This window comes from Macaca fascicularis, chromosome 16 (assembly GCF_037993035.2).
Source record: "Macaca fascicularis isolate 582-1 chromosome 16, T2T-MFA8v1.1".
Classification (NCBI taxonomy): domain Eukaryota; kingdom Metazoa; phylum Chordata; class Mammalia; order Primates; family Cercopithecidae; genus Macaca; species Macaca fascicularis.
The window spans coordinates 63,708,017-63,725,742 of record NC_088390.1 but is presented as its reverse complement, the minus strand read 5'-3'; the positions used below and the strand labels follow the sequence as shown (position 1 = coordinate 63,725,742).

The 17,726-nt window shown below is 49.7% G+C and overlaps 1 protein-coding gene across 4 annotated transcripts; it reads right to left on the bottom strand.

Moving 5' to 3' along the window:
• Positions 1-346: 346 nt before the first annotated feature.
• On the bottom strand, positions 347-7,648 carry LOC101866203 (tubulin gamma-2 chain). Of its 4 annotated transcripts, XM_005584265.4 has the most exons (12): positions 7,378-7,648; positions 6,984-7,096; positions 6,614-6,781; positions 6,232-6,300; positions 5,716-5,742; positions 3,918-3,997; positions 3,467-3,593; positions 1,786-1,872; positions 1,521-1,670; positions 1,107-1,259; positions 862-1,023; positions 347-742 (listed from the first exon to the last, which is right to left on the bottom strand). In XM_005584265.4, the coding sequence occupies exons 1-12, from the start codon at positions 7,424-7,426 to the stop codon at positions 545-547; spliced, it is 1,383 nt and encodes a 460-aa protein (XP_005584322.1). In that variant the 5' UTR covers positions 7,427-7,648; the 3' UTR covers positions 347-544. The 4 variants fall into 4 exon arrangements, with proteins under 4 accessions (XP_005584322.1, XP_045230744.1, XP_073875779.1 ...); XM_045374809.2 differs by lacking the exon at positions 5,716-5,742; XM_074019678.1 differs by lacking the exons at positions 3,918-3,997; positions 5,716-5,742.
• Positions 7,649-17,726: the final 10,078 nt, after the last annotated feature.

Below are 17,726 nucleotides of genomic sequence, written 5' to 3'. Positions count from 1 at the left end.
GAGTCTCGGCTCTTCTGGCCTGCTCGTAATGTAGCGTGCCCTCCTTCGGTAGACCCCACCTCCTCTGCCTTGAGTGGAAGAGGTTGGGGCAACATTGACCCTCACTGGGGCAAACCTTAGGCACTGAGGAGACAGCAAACCTCAGTAAAGCTCTGTAATCTTGAGACAAGGGCTGACTCTAGTAAAACAGCTTAGTTCAAGGTGAGGGATGCCAGTGGAAACAGTGAACACACTAAGATTTGGACTTAGTGGTAAGACGTTGGAGGACGTGAAAGCCACCCTACTGTCAGAGGCCTAGAAACTGGACCCCTTCACCACCCCCTGTATTCACAGATCAAGCCCTGGCTATACTGACAACCAAGCTTTATTACTTTATTAAAGCTGAACAAGCATATCAAGAGTTAGGGCATGGAAGGGAGGAAGCAGGAGGAAGCTCATGGGCTGGAGATGAACCAAGAAGGGTTGTCCATGAGGTGAAGTTGGGTCAGAGGGAGCAGGCATGGTTGAGGCTGTGCTTCCCATCCAGGAGTAGTGGGGAGGGAAATCACTGCTCCTGGGTGCCCCAGGAAATGTAGTCTGGCTGGGTGGCTGCATGGTACTCATCAATGAGCTCCTGAACAACCTCCCTAGACCTGTCCATCTCATCAAAGTTGTCCTTGAACATGTCCTCCTTACGGAACTGCTCAAGGAAGGCATCCCGCTTCCGCAGCTTGTCAAACTGCTGGCAGGAACTTTCAAAGAGCTGAAAGAGATGACAATCTCCAAAATGCGAGCCAGGGGGTTAGGAGTGAACTTGGGGAAGATGATGAAGGTAGCCAGTGGAACAGACTCTTCCTGAGAAGAACAGAAACCTAGACTCACCGAGGAGATGCTGGTGTGGTTGGCCATCATGAGCCCACTGACCCGGTGGGCCGAGGGCAGGTAGGGAGACTTCCTCGATAGGGCCACTTGGATGCTGGCGGGGCCCCACGGGATGAAGTTGGCCAACTTCCGTTCCCGAATCCTCTGAAGGCTCTTGTGGACCTGGGGTGGGCACACGAGCAGTGGAGGTGGCCTCTCCTCTACCCCTGCGGGTCCAGGGTGCGGGATGAAGGGGCCTCCCCTACCTGGGTGGGGTCCACCTCTCCCTGGATGATGTTGAGGATGGCAATGTAGCAGTGGTTGGTCTGGCGGTCTCGGCCTGTGGACACCATCACGTTCTTGGGCTGCAGCAGCCGCCTCATCACATCCAGGACCGTGGTCTTCCTCACGCTGGCCACCTGATGGGACAGTGAGACAGGAACCCGGCCGGCGCTCAGGGCAGAGTCCCCCTTTGGCTTCTCCTTGGCAGAAGCCAAAGGCAGAGGGAGGGTAGAGCGCAAGTCAGCAAGAAAGTCGCCTGCTCTGTGCTAGTCCCTGAGCACAGTGCCTCGGGGCCCGCAAAGGGCAGCTCCTGGGGCAGTGGGGAAGACAGAAAGGCTAGGGCAGGGCCTGCTGGGCCCAGGGCCGGCCTGGCCTGGGACACTGAAGGCTGCTCTTACTGATTGGTCCGTAGTGAGCGGTGTGTAGCCGGTCATGAGGAAGTGGAGCCGTGGGGTGGGAATGAGCGAGGCGATGAGGCCGATGAGGTCATTGTTCATGTAGCCGGGGTAGCGCAGGGTGGTGGTGCTGGCCGACATGATGGTGGACACCTGGGGACAGGCGTGCCATGTCATGGGCCTCGGCCTGGGTGGGACTTTCCTTCCCCAGATGACCCTCCAGCAAGGAGGGCTTCCAGTCCAAAGGAGTCCAGGAGTGGGGGCCCACCAGCTGGTTGATCTGGGAGAAGGACGGGTTCTGGATGTGCAGGCGGTCTGTGGCAATCCGGTTCAGGGCTGTGTTGTCCAGCACCACCTACGGGGACAGAAGAGGGTCACAGCATCTTGAGGATAAAATGGGCATAGAAATAAGATATTGGCTTAGCCCCTGCTGAACTCCAAAGCCAAGAAGTAGGTTTGTTAGTTTAAAAAAAAGTACTGCTGGACGTGGTGGCTCATGCCTGTAATCCCTGCCGTTTGGGAGGCCAATGTGGGAGGATCACTTGAGGCCGGGAGTTGGACACCAGCCTAAGCAACACAGCAAGATGCCGTCTCTGTAAAAAATATACATAAAAAATAACAGAAAGAAAAGTACTGTTTCTGGGGCATCATGAGATACTCTCAGACTACGCAGGGCAGTAAACAAACCCGTGAGTACCCACATGTGCCATACACTGTGCTTGGCTCTGACCACAGAGAGGAACAGGCACCATCTTTCCCTTCATTAGGCCTACAGTCTCGTGGAGGGAGGCACACTAAATATAAAACAAAAAAGTATAGTTAACTCCCTGAAATACAAAGTAATCTGATCTTGACTGAGTAGTCAGGAAAGGTTTTGCTAAGAAAGTTTTCCTTGAGCTGAGAGTACAAGCATGAGTGGGCATGAAGTAGGCAAAGGTGGGGTACATGGTGGTGGGGGGAAGGTATATTCACTTCGTTGAGAGTTTTGCTGCCTAAAAGGATTCTAAGAAACTTAGAGGTCAGGACCTTATTTCCTAATTTGGCCCACAGGTATGGCTTTGTTGGTCCTCTGTTCTGTGTGTATAGGGGCTGGGGAAGGGTGGGGTGAATGAGACTCACTGGCCTGAGGAGACAGACCAAAGTCCTTTACTCTTTTTTTTTTTTTTTTTTTTAAACACAAGGTCTTGTTCTGTTGCCCCAAGCTTGAGTGCAGTGGTGTGATCATGGCTCACTGCAGCCTTGACTTTCTGAGAAATCCCCCAACCTCAGCCTCCCGAGTAGCCAGGACTATAGGCACACACCACCATGCCCGGCTAATTTTTTTTTTATGTTATTTTTTGAGGCAGAGTCTCACTTTGTCACCCAGGCTGGAGTGCAATGGTGTGATCTTGGCTCACCGCAACCTTTGCCTCTGGGTTCAAGCGATTCTCCTGCCTCAGCCTCCAAGTAACTGGGACTACAGGCACATGCTACCAGGACCAGCTATTTTTTTTTTTTTTTTGAGACGGAGTCTCACTCTATCACCCAGGCTGGAGTACAATGGTGCAATCTCAGCTCACTGCAACCTCTACCTGCAGGGTTCAAGCAACTCTCCTGCCTCAGCCTCCTGAGTAGCTGGGACTAGATAGCTGGGACTACAGGCGTATGCCACCATGCCTGGCTAATTTTTTTAGTAGAGACGGGGTTTCTTCATGTTGGTCAGGCTGATCTCGAACTCCCAACCATAGGTGATCTGCCCACCTCAGTCTCCCAAAGTGCTGGGATTACAGGTGTGAGCCACCGCGCCCAGCCCTAATTTTTGTATTTTCTGTGGAGATAGGGTTTCACATGTTGCCCAGGCTAGTATTAAACTCCTGAGCTCAAGCAATCCATCTGCCTTGGCCTCCCAAAGTGCTAGAATTACAGGCATGAGCCACCACACCCAGCCCCTCAACTCTTTCTTTGCTCACCACACAGTCTGCGTTCTGCGTCAGCCTCTTGAGTGTCAGGAGTGAATTGTACGGCTGAACCACCACGTCACTCATCTCGTCCTGGTAGGGAAACACTGAATAAGTCTGCACCAGCTTCTTGGGGTACCTGAGAGAAAAGAGGGTGGTGGCATAGTGAACTGGAAGGACCCCCCATCACTGCCCATCTGTGCCATTTTGTACAAAAGGGGTGAGGGCAGAACTGAGTCTTCAAAGCCAAAAAGGATAAACCTGAAAGCTTCAAACTCTGTAGATCCCCTCCCCTCCATAGGTAAGCCCCCACCCCCCAAAATAGCTTCCAACATGGTCCTTGGGTGGGTCTGTCCCTATGACTCAAAAGGGGTAGTGGCAGACTTTCTAGCTCAAGAGAAAAAAAGCAATGACATTATCCAGGGAACCAGGGTTAATGCCCTCTCCCCGAACACAGGCTTGCCTGTCATTCAGTCGCTCCAGGAGGTAGGAGCCCAGGCCAGAACCTGTACCCCCAGCGATGGAGTGACACAGCACGAAGCCCTGTGTGTATACAGGAATAAACAGACTCAGTTTCTCCTGCCACACTCTCACAACACAATTCTGATACCAGATGGGTGGGGTTTTACCACACACATCAGGTAAGCAGCCAATTCTACAGTAGATGCCAGCTGGGTATCCACTAATTCACTTGAATTCTGGACTACCTACAGACTGTCCCTGACTTAGGATGGTTTAATTTAAGATGTTTTGGCTTTATGATGGGTTTATCAGGATGTAATCCCATCTTAAATCAAGAAGCATCTGAATTACAACGGTTCAATTTACAATTTTTCAACTTCATGATGGGCTAATTGGGTTATAACCTGACACATTTCTACTTACAATATTTTCAATTTTTTTTTCTTTTTTTGAGACGGAGTCTTGCTCTGTCACCCAGGCTGTAGTGCCCAATCTTGGCTCACTGCAACCTTTGCTTCCTAGGTTCAAGCCATTCTCCTGCCTCAGCCTGTTAAGTAGCTGGGACTATGGGCATGCACCACCATGCCTGGCTAATTTTTGTATTTTTAGTAGATATGGGGTTTCACCATTTTGGTCAGGCTGGCCTTGAACTCCTGACCTCAATTGATCTACCCGCCTCGGCCTCCCAAAGTGCTGGGATTACAGGCATGAGCTACCGCGCCCAGCCTGAAATTTGTTTTGGTTTTAGAGACAGGATCTCACTCAGTCCCCCAGACTGCAGTGTAGTGGTGTGATCATAGCTCACTGCAGCCTTGAATTCCTGGGCTCAAGGCATCTTCCTATCTCAACCTCCAAGTAGCTAGGACTACAGGCAGCACCATGCCTGGATGATGTTTGTATTTTTTGCAGAGATGGGGTTTCACCATGTTGCCCAGGTCCTGGGCTCAGGTGATCCACCCGCTTCAGCCTCCCAAAGTGCTGGGATTACAGGCATGAGCCACTGTGCCTAGTCAATATTTTCAATTTGTGATGTCCTGATAAACCCACTGTAAGTTGAGAAGTATCCGTACCTAAAGATAGCATCGGATCCCACAGAGTGAAGGCTCAGTCCCACAAGACTCTCCCACTTCCAATGCCAATACAAGCTTCAGGTTGTTTTATCTGTGCCTCTGACCAACCGGCTATAAATTGGGGTTCTCAGGACTGCTCCTTGGGTTCAATTAATTTGTTAGAGTAGCTCGCAGAACTCAAGGAGACACCCACTTACGTTTACCCGTTTGTTATAAAGGATATTTTAAAGGATACAAATAAACAGCCAGATGAAGAGATACCGAGGGGAAGCTCTGGAAGGTTCCGGCGCACAGGAGCTGCTGCCCTGTGGTGCTGGGTTTGCAGCCTCCCGGCCTGTGGATGTGTTCTTGTTCACCTTCCTGGAAGCCCCCGAACTCAGTCCTTTTGGATTTTTATGGAGGCTTCATTACACAGGCATGACTGATTAAATCATTGACAATTGGTGCTCTACTCAATCTTCATCCCTCTCCCTTCCCCAGAGGTGAGGGATGGGCCTGTAAATTCCAACCCTCAGAGCACCAGGTTTGTTCCCCTGGCAACCAACACCCCATCCAGTGGCTATCTGGGACTTTCCAAAAAATCGCCTCTTTAACATAAGCTCAGGTTTGGTTGAAATGCACTTGTTCCTCCTTAGTACAGCGGTTAGTAAAATTAACTAATTAAAATAAAATGAAAGATTAATCTAAAAGAAAGGGGCTTGTTATAAATAACAAAAGACTGTCTTTCACCTTTATCACTCTGGAGCTGTTCTGGAGCTGTTTCAGAAACCAAGGACGAAAGGTCAAATATTGTAACAAAACATACTCTTATTGCTCTAGTCCCTTAGGAAATTACATGGGTTATAAGAGTTGTAAGCCAGGAACACATCGCGCCCAGCATGGGGAGAGACGGAGAGGCAGTCTCCAAGGATCTGGGGGAAGACTTCGGCATGGCTCATTCCCCATTCCCAAAACGCCCATGTCTCAAAGCTTCCTCTTACGCATCCAGGCTGAGGCTCCTTGGGAAGGTTTGGAGCTGGAGAAGCTGAGTGACTCATGCCTAAGGGGCCAGTGCCATTCAGATTTATGACTTCCTTAAGAACAAAGATTATATTTTATTCACCTCAATATCCCACATCTGATGCTCCATAAATGGGTTTTGAATTGAATTGCTCCCCTCACATCACCTATCCAGGCCACCTCCTGACGTTTCCCCAGCACTCTTCAGCCTCCCTGCCCATTCCTTCCCCCACTCCATAACTTCACCTCTAAACTGTCACTTCCATCTGCTTCTCGGTCTATGATATCAAAGATGTCTTCATGAATTTTCTCACCCTGTATAGAGACATGGAAAGGGAGGGTCAGGCCAAAGGTTCCAGAGCGCATCTTTTCTCAGTACAGCACTGTCTACCCTGGAATACTGTTGCCACCCTGAAGCAAAGCCTAGGCTGTAGCCCTCAACCCAGAAGTGCTACTATTGCAAATGATTTGCACAAAATTTGCATAAACCTCTCCCTGGCTGTCCCTCTTGTTTGGGGAATCCTTTTGTCTCTTATTTTCTGGCAGTCTGGTCAAATTCCTAGTAGCTTGAGCCTCCCTTGCCTCTGGATGGGACTATCAAAGGTCTCTGGAATAGTCGCCCGGACACCTGGGAGAATCCACTGGCCCAGTTGTTGCCAGCTCCTCCTCCATGCTCCGACAGGTAGATGTTCTCTGGGTTGTAGAGCTTGGCATAGGGGGAGTTGAGGATGGAGTGGATCACCCGGGGCTCCAGGTCCAGCAGCACGGCCCGGGGGATGTAGTGCTCATCGTCTGCCTGTCAAGGGGAGTCCAGGAGGGGGCCCAATCAGCTAGGGTGGCCCAAGTCCTAAGTCCTCCCAACTCTGGCTCCCTCCAGCCCTCCCTCCTCAAGCCAGCCGCCTGGCCCCACTGCCCAGCAGGGTTCCCAGTACCAGGCCACTCCCTTCCCTTCTGGCCCCTCGGGCCATTGCCGCCCTTGGCCAAGTCGCTGGGGGCACCTGGTAGAAAAAGACGTCCTTGCGGTCAGTGCCTTCGGTGGCGAACTCCTCCACGATGCCCTCGGGGCTGATACCATGCTCAGCGCACAGCTGTTTCCAGAACTCGAACCCAACTGGGGGAGGGGGGAGATGCCCGGGTCTGCTGGAGCCTTAAGGCCTGAGGAGCCCAGTTTTAGTCTCAGAGGCCGACACGATCAGAGGGTGGACCCAAGATGCCTGGGTCTGGTGGCTGCCCCAGTCCCGGGCTGGGAGCGCAGCTCTCGGTCTGGGTTATCCAGAGCAGCAGGCTAGGGGGTTCATGGAAGGGGAAGGGGGACTGGTGGAAGCCAGGCACTTGGGTGGGACCCAAAGGGGCAGAACCAGAGACCGGTGGGGGCGGCGCTCGCTTGCTCACTCTGGTTGCCGCACTGGCCCAGCTGCAGGGTGATGATCTCCCGGGGCATCGCTCTTCAGACGTGGGCGCCCCAGCCCCGGCCTGGCGAGAGTCACGGCTGAGACGAATGCCTGGCAGCCAGGCGCGCAGGACGTGGGGAGCGCGCGCTCTCTTCGCCTCTTGACGCGGATGCTCGGTCTGCGCGTGTGCAGCGCAGGCCTCTCCTCGGCCGGTGGGCCGTGGAGCCCAACCTGGGCATCATTTTCTTCCTCAGCAGTCGCAGCTGGAATTCGGCACAAGCGCACAGTCAGGCCACGCCTGCTCCTGCCCACCGCTCCGCGCCTGCGCAGTGAGACTTGTTAGGGGTGGCAGGGTCGGAACATGGATGTGTGGGGGAGGGGAGGGGAGCGGAGGGGAGGGGAGGGGAGACGCGGGAAGGGGAAGGGAGGGGAGACGCGGGAAGGGGAAGGGAGGGGAGGGTAGGGGCGAAGCGACCAGGTGGACGTGCTTGTCCACGTGTAAGGAGTCACCTACCTATATTGGTAGGTGAGGACTCTGCCAGCTTTGCTAGGTCCAAGGGCTAGAAGCCAGCTTTTCTTCGTTTAAATTTCTATGTTTCAATGGTGTTACAATACATACACATGTATGTTACCTTTTCATTTTTTATTTTTTAGAAGTGTCTCGCTCTGTCGCCCAGGCTGGAGTGCAGTGGTAAGATCATAGCTCACTGTAGCCTCGAACTTCTGGCTTAAGTGATCCTCCCACTTCAGCCTCCCGAGTAGCTGGGACTACAGGCGTGTGCTACCACGCCCAGGTAATTTTTAAATTTTTAAAATGTATTTTTATAAAGATGAGGATCTCACCGTGTTGCCCAGGATGGTCTTGAACTCCTGACCTCAATCAATCCTCCTACCTCGGCCTCCCAAAATGCTGGAATTACAGGCATGAGCCACCACTCCTGGCCAAAATTTACCACTGTAACCATTTGTAATTACTGCATACAGTTCTGTGGCATCAAGTACACTCACATTGCTCTGTAACCGTCACCACCATTCTTTTCTAGAACTTTCTCATCTTCCCAAACTGAAACTCTATAGCGATTAAACAGTAACTTCCCCTTGACTACTCTAGGCACCTGATATGAGTAGAATTATACAGTATTTGTCTTTTTGGGTCTGGCTGCTTTCACTTAATATCTTCAAGATCCTTCCATTTTGTAGCATGTGTCAGAATTTCCTTCCGTTTTACAACTGAATAATATTACGTTGTATAGATGTACCACATTTTGCATAACCATTCATCCCTCCATGGACATTTGGGTTGCTTCCACCCTTTGGCTGTTGTGAATGTTGCTGCTTTGAATGTGAGTGTACAGATATCTGTTCGAGTCTCTGCTTTCAATTATTTTGGATATACACCCACAGATAGAATTGCTGGATCCTATGGTAATTCTGTTTAATGTTCTGAGGAATCGCCATATGATTTTCCATGGTAGCTGCAGCGATTTTATATTCCCACCAGCGATGCACAAGGGTTCAATTATATAGGAGGCTATTGGTTTGCACTGAGCTCCTGTGCTAGGCCCAACAGACCAAACCAAAATGGAGTCACTCATGCTAAAGTTCCATGTCACTAAGCAACACTAAGTTGTTTATCAAACCTTCAGAGGAATCAGGAGAGAGAAGGAACAGCCAAAACCCCAAACAGGCCAGTTTTAGCCGGCATGATACGGAAGTCCTTTCTTCTTTAACCTTTACAAGACAAGTAACTTTGAAATGACCAATCTACTTTTTTTTCTTCTGTTTCTATTTTTCTCTGCCCTTTTTCATCCATAAAACTAACCTGTGCTTGACTCATCTGAATACTCATTCTATTTATTTTATGGAATGAAATGTAGCCTGATTCTAGAATCACAAACACTGTCAATGCCACTTAAGGTCTTTTTTTTTTTTGAGACAAAGTCTCACTCTGTTGCCCAGGTTGGAGTGCAGTGGCACGATCTCGGCTTACTACAACCTCTGCCTCTCTCAGGTTCAAGCAATTCTCCTGGCTCAGCCTCACTAGTAGCTGAGATTACAGGGGTACACCACCACATCTGGCCAATTTTTTTGTATTTTTGGTAGAGACAGGGGTTTCATCATGTTGCCCAGACTGGTCTTGAACCCCTGAGCTCAGGTAATGTACCTGCCTCAGCCTCCCAAAGTGCTGGGATTATAGGCGTGAGCCACCATGCTCAGCCAAGTTAAAATTTTTTTTTTTTTTTTTTTTTTTTGAGACAGAGTTTCGCTCTTGTTGCCCAGGCTGGAGTGCAATGGCGCGATCTCGACTCACCGCAGGCTCCACCTCCCGGGTTCAAGCCATTCTTCTGCCTCAGCCTCCCAAGTAGCTGGGATTACAGGCATGTGCCATCACGCCCAGCTAATTTTGTATTTTTAGTAGAGATGGGGTTTCTCCATGTTGGTCGACCTCAGGTGATCTGCCTGTCTTGGTCTCCCAAAGTGCTAGGATTACAGGCGTGAGCCACCATGCCCAGCCTTTTTTTTTTTTTTTTTTTGAGATGTAGTCTCACTCTGTAGCCCAGGCTGGAGTGCAATGGCTTGATCTCAGCTCAGTGCAACCTCTGCCTCCTGGGTTCAAGCAATTCTTCTGCTTCAGCCTCCCAAGTACCTGGGATTATAGGCACGCTTCACCATACTCTGCTAATTTTTGTATTTTTAGTAGAGACGGGGTTTCACCATATTGGCCAGGCTGGTCTCAAACTCCTGACCTTGTGATCTGCCCACCTTGGCCTTCCAAAATGTTGGGATTACAGGCGTGAGCCACTGCACCCGGCCTCTGAGACTTTTTATGCAGCCTTGACATCCTGGGCTCAAGCGATCTTTCCACCTTAGCCTCCTGAGTAGCTGGGGCCACAGGCACCGGCCACCATGCCAGCTATTTTTTTTTTTTTTTTTTTTTTGGAGACAGAGACTCTTTCTGTTGCCCAGGCTGGAGTGCAGTGGCATGATTTTGGCTCACTGCAACCTCCGCCTTCCATGTTCAAGTGATTATCTCGCCTCAGCCTCTCGAGTAACTGGGATTACAGGCATGAGCCAACACACCCGGCTAATTTTTGTATTTTTAATAGAGATGGGGTTTCACCATGTTGGCCTGGCTGGTCTTGAACTCCTGACCTCAGGTGATCCACCTGCCTTGGCCTCCCATAGTGCTGGGATTACAGGTGTGAACCACCACACCCGGCCTTTACAGTGACTTTTCTACATTCCACCAGGCTGGCTGTTCCCTCAGGAATAACCTCCTGTGTGTCTGAATCGTATATACCCATCTGTGACTAGAATAGTGAACTGTGAGTCCTACATCACCCAAACATGCTCTTTCACTCTGCATACTGCCCCTAAATTAGTCACTCTCAGAATCCATTTTAGTAAATCTTCCTCAGGAAGCTGATAATACTGATCTACGAACTGGAACAATTCCTCCACACTCTACTCTCTGGTTTCAATAGTTACTTGGTTCCTTCACACGGACTACCTTCTTGGTAACCACAGGTCTCAGAAGTACTTTCTGTTGTCCCTGCATAATTTTCTTCTTTGTGGGTGACTCTGAGGCTAGTGGCCTGAGCTCAGCCAGACTCACATCTGTGCTTGGTCCAGCCTCAATTCCTAACCCAGCACCCTCTTTTACTTTCATTTTAGCCATTATAGATAACAATAATCAAGGGACTGAATATTTCACATTTTTCTTACTAGTTTGTATTTTCTTATGCATTCAATGAACCAATTCCTGGGGAGTTGGATCCATCTCTAAATTCCACTGGTAAGTTTTACCTTTAGTAACTGATCTCAGCAGAGTTGTGGCTTCACACCATGGTGACCACATGGTCACCCAGGAATCGAAGACCTCTTCCCCCACCCTTTTATCATTTTTCTTCCCAAACCACTTGTTTATATGAGTCAGGGTCATTCTGCAAATCCCACTTCACTGACACCAATTTTTTTTTTTTTTTTTTTTTGAGACGGAGTCTCGCTCTGTCGCCCAGGCTGGATCTCAGCTCACTGCAAGTTCCGCCTCCCGGGTTCACGCCATTCTCCTGCCTCAGCCTCCCGAGTAGCTGGGACTACAGGCGCCCACCACCTCGCCCGGCTAGTTTTTTGTATTTTTTTTTAGTAGAGACGGGGTTTCACCGTGTTAGCCAGGATGGTCTCGATCTCCTGACCTCGTGATCCACCCGTCTCGGCCTCCCAAAGTGCTGGGATTACAGGCGTGAGCCACCGCGCCCGGCCGACACCAATTGTTTAGAGAAAACTCTCTAACCATTTCCTCTACTCCCACACCACAGCAATCATCCACACAGAAGATTTCTGTGACCATACACATGGGGCTTTTTTCCCCACCCAGCACTGGACACCAGCTGGGTGTCCTTTAATTCAGTTCCAACACCATCTACCCAGAGATAGTGTCAGATCTCATAGGTTGAGGGCTTAGTCCCCAAGACTTCCTCCCTGCCCCGTACCAATCCCAAGTCTGGGCCTCCAGAACTTCGGACCAGCAGGCTTCAAGCTGGGGTTCTCATGACCCCCTCTTTGGGTCCAATTAATTTGTGGGAGCAGCTCACAGAACTTGGGAAAACACTGACAATTACTGGTTTATTAGAAACCATATGCAGGCCTGGTGTAGTGGCTCATGCCTATAATCCCAGCTCTTTGCGAGGCCGAGGCAAGTGGATCGTTTGAGGTTAGGACTTCGAAACCAGCCTGGGCAACATGGTGAAACCATCTCTACTTAAAAAAAAAAAATTAGCCAGGCATTTTTGATGGGTGCCTGTAATCCCAGCTACAAGGAAGGCTAAGGCAATGAGACTCGCTTGAACCTTGGAGGCGGAGGTTGCAGTGAGCCGAGATGGCCCACCACTGCACTCCAGCCTGGGTGAAAGACCAAGACTCCGTCCAAAAAAAAAAAAAAAAAAAGCCCGTAGATTGCAAAGGATACAGATGAAGAGACACGGAAGGTGAGGTTTGAGGGCAGGGCTGTGGAGCTTCCATGCCCTCTGTGGGCACTCCACCCTCCAGGAACCTCCAGGTGTTCAGGCATCTGGAAGCTTCACTAAACCCTGTCCTCTAGGGTTTTCATGGAAGCTTTATGGGAGGATCTTAAGGCCCACAGGCAGAAAGGCCCAGGAATGTTAGAGTGAAAGGAGGGCAGGAGGTGGTCAGACACTGCCCCTGAGGGCTAACACACCCAATATTATAACAAAAGACTAACAAGGACAATGGGAGTCCTGAGCTGTGGATGAAAACCAATATGTATCATAACACCATACCATCTTTTTAAAAAAAAAAATAGAGACAGAGGTCTTGCTGTGTTGCCCAGGCTCATCTCGGACTCCTGGGCTCCCTGGGCACAGTGGCATAACCAGTAATCCCAGCACTTTGGGAGGCCGAGACGGGAGAATCATTTAAGGCCAGGAGTTTGAGACCTGCCTGGGCAATATAGTGAGGCCTCATCTCTGTAAAAAAAAAAAATTTTTTTTTTTTTTTTTTTGAGACGGAGTCTCGCCCTGTACCCCAGGCTGGAGTGCAGTGGCCCAGTCTCAGCTCACTGCAAGCTCCACCTCCTGGTTTCACCCATTCTCCTGCCTCAGCCTCCCAAGTAGCTGGGACTACAGGCGCCCGACATCACGCCTGGCTAATTTTTTGTATTTTTAGTACAGGTGGGGTTTCACTGTGTTAGTCATGATGGTCTTGATCTCCTGACCTCGCGATCCGCCCACCTTGGCCTCCCAAAGTGCTGGAATTACAGGCATGAGCCACCTCGCCGGGCCAAAAAAAAAATTTTTTTTTAATTAGCCAAGTGTGGTGCCGGTGCCTGTAGCCCCACCCAGCTCCTTGGGAGGCGGAGGTTGCAGTGAGCAGAGATCCCGCTGCCACTGCACTCCAGCCTGGGCAAGAGCAAGAGGCCTTGTCTCAAGAAAACAAAAACAAAAACTCCTGGGCTCAAGCGATCCTCCCTCCTCAGCCTCCCAAAGTGCTGGGGTTACAGGTGGGAGTCACTGCGCCCGGTCCATACTTTCGTTTCCTTTATGTTTTGCACGTTTTGTACTTTGTTAGAGAAAACATCCCCTATCCCCGTGTCATACAGTTATCTTTACGTTTTCTTCCCAAAGCTCTATAGTAGCGTTGCTTGTTCCCTGTAGGGCTCTAGTTCATCTGGAATTTATTTGGAGGCCTGCAGTCAGATAGGATCTACTTTATCTTTTCCATATGGATGGCCAATTGTCTCCAAACCAATTACTGAAGAGGTGGTGCAGCCTCCCCCACCCCCTGGGGCGTTCCAAGTCTGCGCTGGGAAGACCGTTGCGTCGGTCTGTCCGTCTGTCCTCGCCTGGCGGGCTTTCTCTGGGAACCGCTGCAGAGGCGCTGGGGAAAGCACCACAGCCAAGAGTCATGCTCAGACGAGAGATTTTGTTTTCTCCATTCTCTCTCTCTCTCTCCCTCTTTTTTAAAAAAAAAAAAAAAAAAAAAAAAAACTCGGCCGCTTTCCAGTCCCCAGAATCCTCTGGGCTTCTTGAGAAGTCTCTGGCTCGCCCCACGCCCGCCCTCTACCCGGCCTCGGCTCAGTTTCCCTCCCCGCACCCCGCCGGGCCTCCCAGCTTCCTCCAGCTCCGGCCAGGAGGATCTCCAGAGTCCCCCAAGAGGACCCAGTAATCTCGTCCTTTCAGGGAAGGGGGTTCATTGCTCCCTCTGAAGTTGAAGGGCGGGGTCGGAGCTCCTTCGTTAGCCTTGAGGCTCCCTTCCCCCGACAGAACCACTCCTTAGGGGCTGGCTGGCTTCAGAGGCTTCTCCCAGTCGGCCCAGGTGAAGCGCATGGCTTCAAGAGATGAGAATAAACTGGCCCCCGGCCACGTGAGTCTGGTAGGGCTTTAACGTAGTAAGCTAAAGCCGGGCGCGGTGGCGCCATCTGTAGTCCCAGGTACTTGGGAGGCCCAGGATTGGTTGAGCAGAGGAGTTTGAGCCCAGTCTGGGCAACATAGCGAGACCCCCATCTCTAAAAATAATAATTAGCCGGGTGTGGTGGCTCACGCCTATAATCCGAGCACTTTGAGAGGCCGAGGCGGGCGGATCACTTGAGGTTGAGAGTTCGAGACCAGCCTGGCCAATATAGTGAAATGCCGTCTCTACTAAAAATACAAAAATGATCCGAGTGGTGGCACATGCCTATAGTTACAGCTACTTGGGAGGCTGAGTCAGGAGAATCGCTTGAACCTGGGAGGCAGAGGTTGCAGTGAGCCGAGATCTCGCCACTGCACTCCAGCCTGAGCGACAGAGTAAGACTCTCAAAAAAAATAAAATAGGCCAGGTGCGGTGGCTGACGCCTGTAATTCCAGCACTTTGGGACGCCGAGGCAAATGGATCACCTGAGGTCATGAGTTTGAGACCAGCCTGGCCAATGTGATGAAACCCCATCTCTACTAAAAATACAAAAATTAGCCAGACATGGTGATGGTCGCCTGTAATCCCAGCTACTTGACAGGATGAGACAGGAGAATCGCTTGAACCCGGGAGGCAGAGGTTGCAGTGAGCCAAGACCGTGCCATTGCAGTCCAGCCTGGGCAACAAGAGTGAAACTCCGTCTCAAAAAATAAAGTAATTAATTAAATAAAATAAAACAATAATAACAATGATAATTAGTTCATACACTCGGGAAACCAGGAAATTAAATTTTTTTCTTTTCTTGTGATTCATAACAGTGCCTTACTCAACATACAGTCTCCCAGAAGTTGAAGGATGAGTTTTTAAGTCTCCCAAAAGTTGGAAAACTTTCTTCAAATCCCAGGTTGTAGGCAAGAAGGTTAGAAAATGTGAATTTGGCCGAGTGCGGTGGCTCACGCCTGTAATCCCAGCACTCTGGGAGGCCGAGGCAAGTGGATCACCTGAGGTTGGGAGTTCAAGACCAGCCTGACCAACATGGAGAAACCCCATCTGTACTAAAAATACAGAAAATTAGCTGGGCATGGTGGCACATGCCTGTAATCCCAGCTACTTGGGAGGCTGAGGAAGGAGAAGTGCTTGAACCTGGGAGGCGAAGGTTGCGGTGAGCTGAGAGATTGTGACATCACGCTCTAGCCTGGGCAACAAGAGTGAAACTCCATCTCAAATTAAAAAAAAAAAAAAACGGAAAATGTGAATCTGAGTTGGAGGAGTTGCACGGCACAGTTGCTCTCAGAAGCCATCTCTAACACACAGGAGGTGCCTCTCTTCCTACTCTTATAGAAATAGGTTGGAAATTGAAATGTACTCACAGATCTGACCGTAGGTCTCCCAGTCATTAGCAGGGTATGCTTTCCATTTCTCCTGAGAACTGACCAGTTGATGTGGGTTACATGCGATGATGCACGAGCACCTAGCACAGTGACTGACTCATAGTAAGCACTTAACAAATATTAACCACTATTATTATTATCACTAGATGCAATCAGAACTGAGGTATAGCTTGGCTGCTGCTGCAGGCGAAAGTTTATTTTTTTAATTTTTATTTTATTTTTTTGAGACAAGATCTTGCTCTGTCATCTAGGCTGGAGTACACTGGCAAAATCATGGCTGACTGCAGTCTCGACCTCCTGAGTCCTGGGCTCAATTGATCCTCCCACCTCAACCTCATGAGAACCTGGGACTACAGACACATACCACCACATTGGCTAATTTTTATGTGTTTGTTTGTTTTTGAGACAGAGTCTCACTCTGTCGCCCAGGCTGGAGTGCAGTGGCACGATCTCAGCTTACTGCAACGCCCCCATCTGGGGTTCAAGCAATTTTCCCACCTCAGCCTCTCAAATAGCTGGAATTACAGGCAGCAGCCCCCATGCCCGGCTAATTTGTATTTTTAGTAGAGACAAAGTTTCACCATGTTGGCCAGGCTGGTCTCAATCTCCTGACCTCAGGTGATCCTCCTGCCTTGGCCTCCCAAAGTGCTGGGATTACAGGCATGAGCCACTTCACCTGGCCATTTTTTTTTTTTTTTTTTTTTTCTGTAGAGACAGGAGTTGCCCAGGCTGGTCTTGAACACCCAAGTACTTATGATCCCACAGATTCAGTTTAAGATCAAACTTTCATGAGGTTGAGCTTCTGCTCAGATTCATGGTCCTTCTCATAGGTTTCACATTCAGGGCCTCAAGGTCATTTACCCATGGCTTGATTGTTGAATGTTGACTTTAATTTGCTTGGCTCCAAGTTCTCTGGTCCAGGTTGTGATAATGCAGTGGGATGTGCTGTTCCTTAGTCTGAGGCCTTGGTCTGCCTCTGATAATAAATGTAGCATTTGTAAACTAACAAGTTTGTTAAATGTCCAGAGCCTTTCTTGGACATCCCAGGTGGAATAAAACATGTTTTGGAATGCACTTTCATTTCTGACCTTTCCTGAATGCCCAGCCTCCAGTATGTCAGGAGCACAGGTATCTTGTCGAGGTGAGGAGGCAGAGGTATGAGGTGGGCAAATGAGGCTGTGGCAGGGACTGGGAAGAAGAGCAGCTAATTAGAACTGCTTTTAGTCATGAGACTGGAATCTTATGACCCCAGGGAGTTTAACTTTCGAAATAAAGAAAAGGGGGCCAGGCGCGGTGGCTCACGTCTGTAATCCCAGCACTTTGGGAGGCCGAGGCGGACAGATTGCCTGAGGTAAGGAGTTCGAGACCAGTCTGGCCAACATGGTGAAACCCCTTTATATTTTTATTTAAAAATAAATAAAAAAAATAAAAAATAGCCAGACATGGTGGCATCCGCCTGTAATCCCAGCTACTCAGGAGGCTGAGGCAGGGGAATTGTTTGAACCAAGGAGGTGGAGGTTGCAGTGAGCCAAGATTGTGCCACTGCACTCCAGCCCGGGCACAGAGCAAGACTCTGTCTCAAAAACAAAACAAAATAAAACAAAACAAGAAAAGGAAAAATTAAAACAATGAAGGCAAAGAGCCGACGCTCTTTGTGTGAAGGGAGTTGTACTAAATTCATATTTTAGTTGTGAAATAGAACAAAATGGGCTGTTTCTGTATTGTTTTCTCAAGGAATAGGAAAAAGAAAATAAACCTAAAAGTAATCCTGTTTGTAGATCATTTGATTATTCTTTTTTTTATTATGCATCTGTACTATGCTGGCACACTGGTATTTTTTTCTTGATAGATTTTTTTTTTTTGAGACGGAGTCTTGCTGTCACAGGCTGGAGTGCAGTCGTGTGATCTCGGCTCACTGCAAGCTCCGCCCCCTGGGTTCATGCCATTCTCCTGCCTCAGCCTCCCGAGTAGCTGGGACTACAGGCGCCCGCCAGCACGCCCGGCTAATTTTTTGTATTTTTAGTAGAGACGGGGTTTCACCATGTTAGCC

Excerpts from the sequence above, each read along its gene's own strand:
- LOC101866203 (XM_005584265.4), bottom strand. The coding sequence starts at position 7,426 with ATGCCCCGGGAGATCATCACCCTGCAGCTGGGCCAGTGCGGCAACCAG. Across the intron at positions 1,260-1,520 it reads CGCTCACTACGGACCAATCA|GTGGCCAGCGTGAGGAAGAC; the intron begins GTAAGAGCAGCC and ends CTGTCCCATCAG. Across the intron at positions 1,024-1,106 it reads GAGAGGTGGACCCCACCCAG|GTCCACAAGAGCCTTCAGAG; the intron begins GTAGGGGAGGCC and ends TGCCCACCCCAG.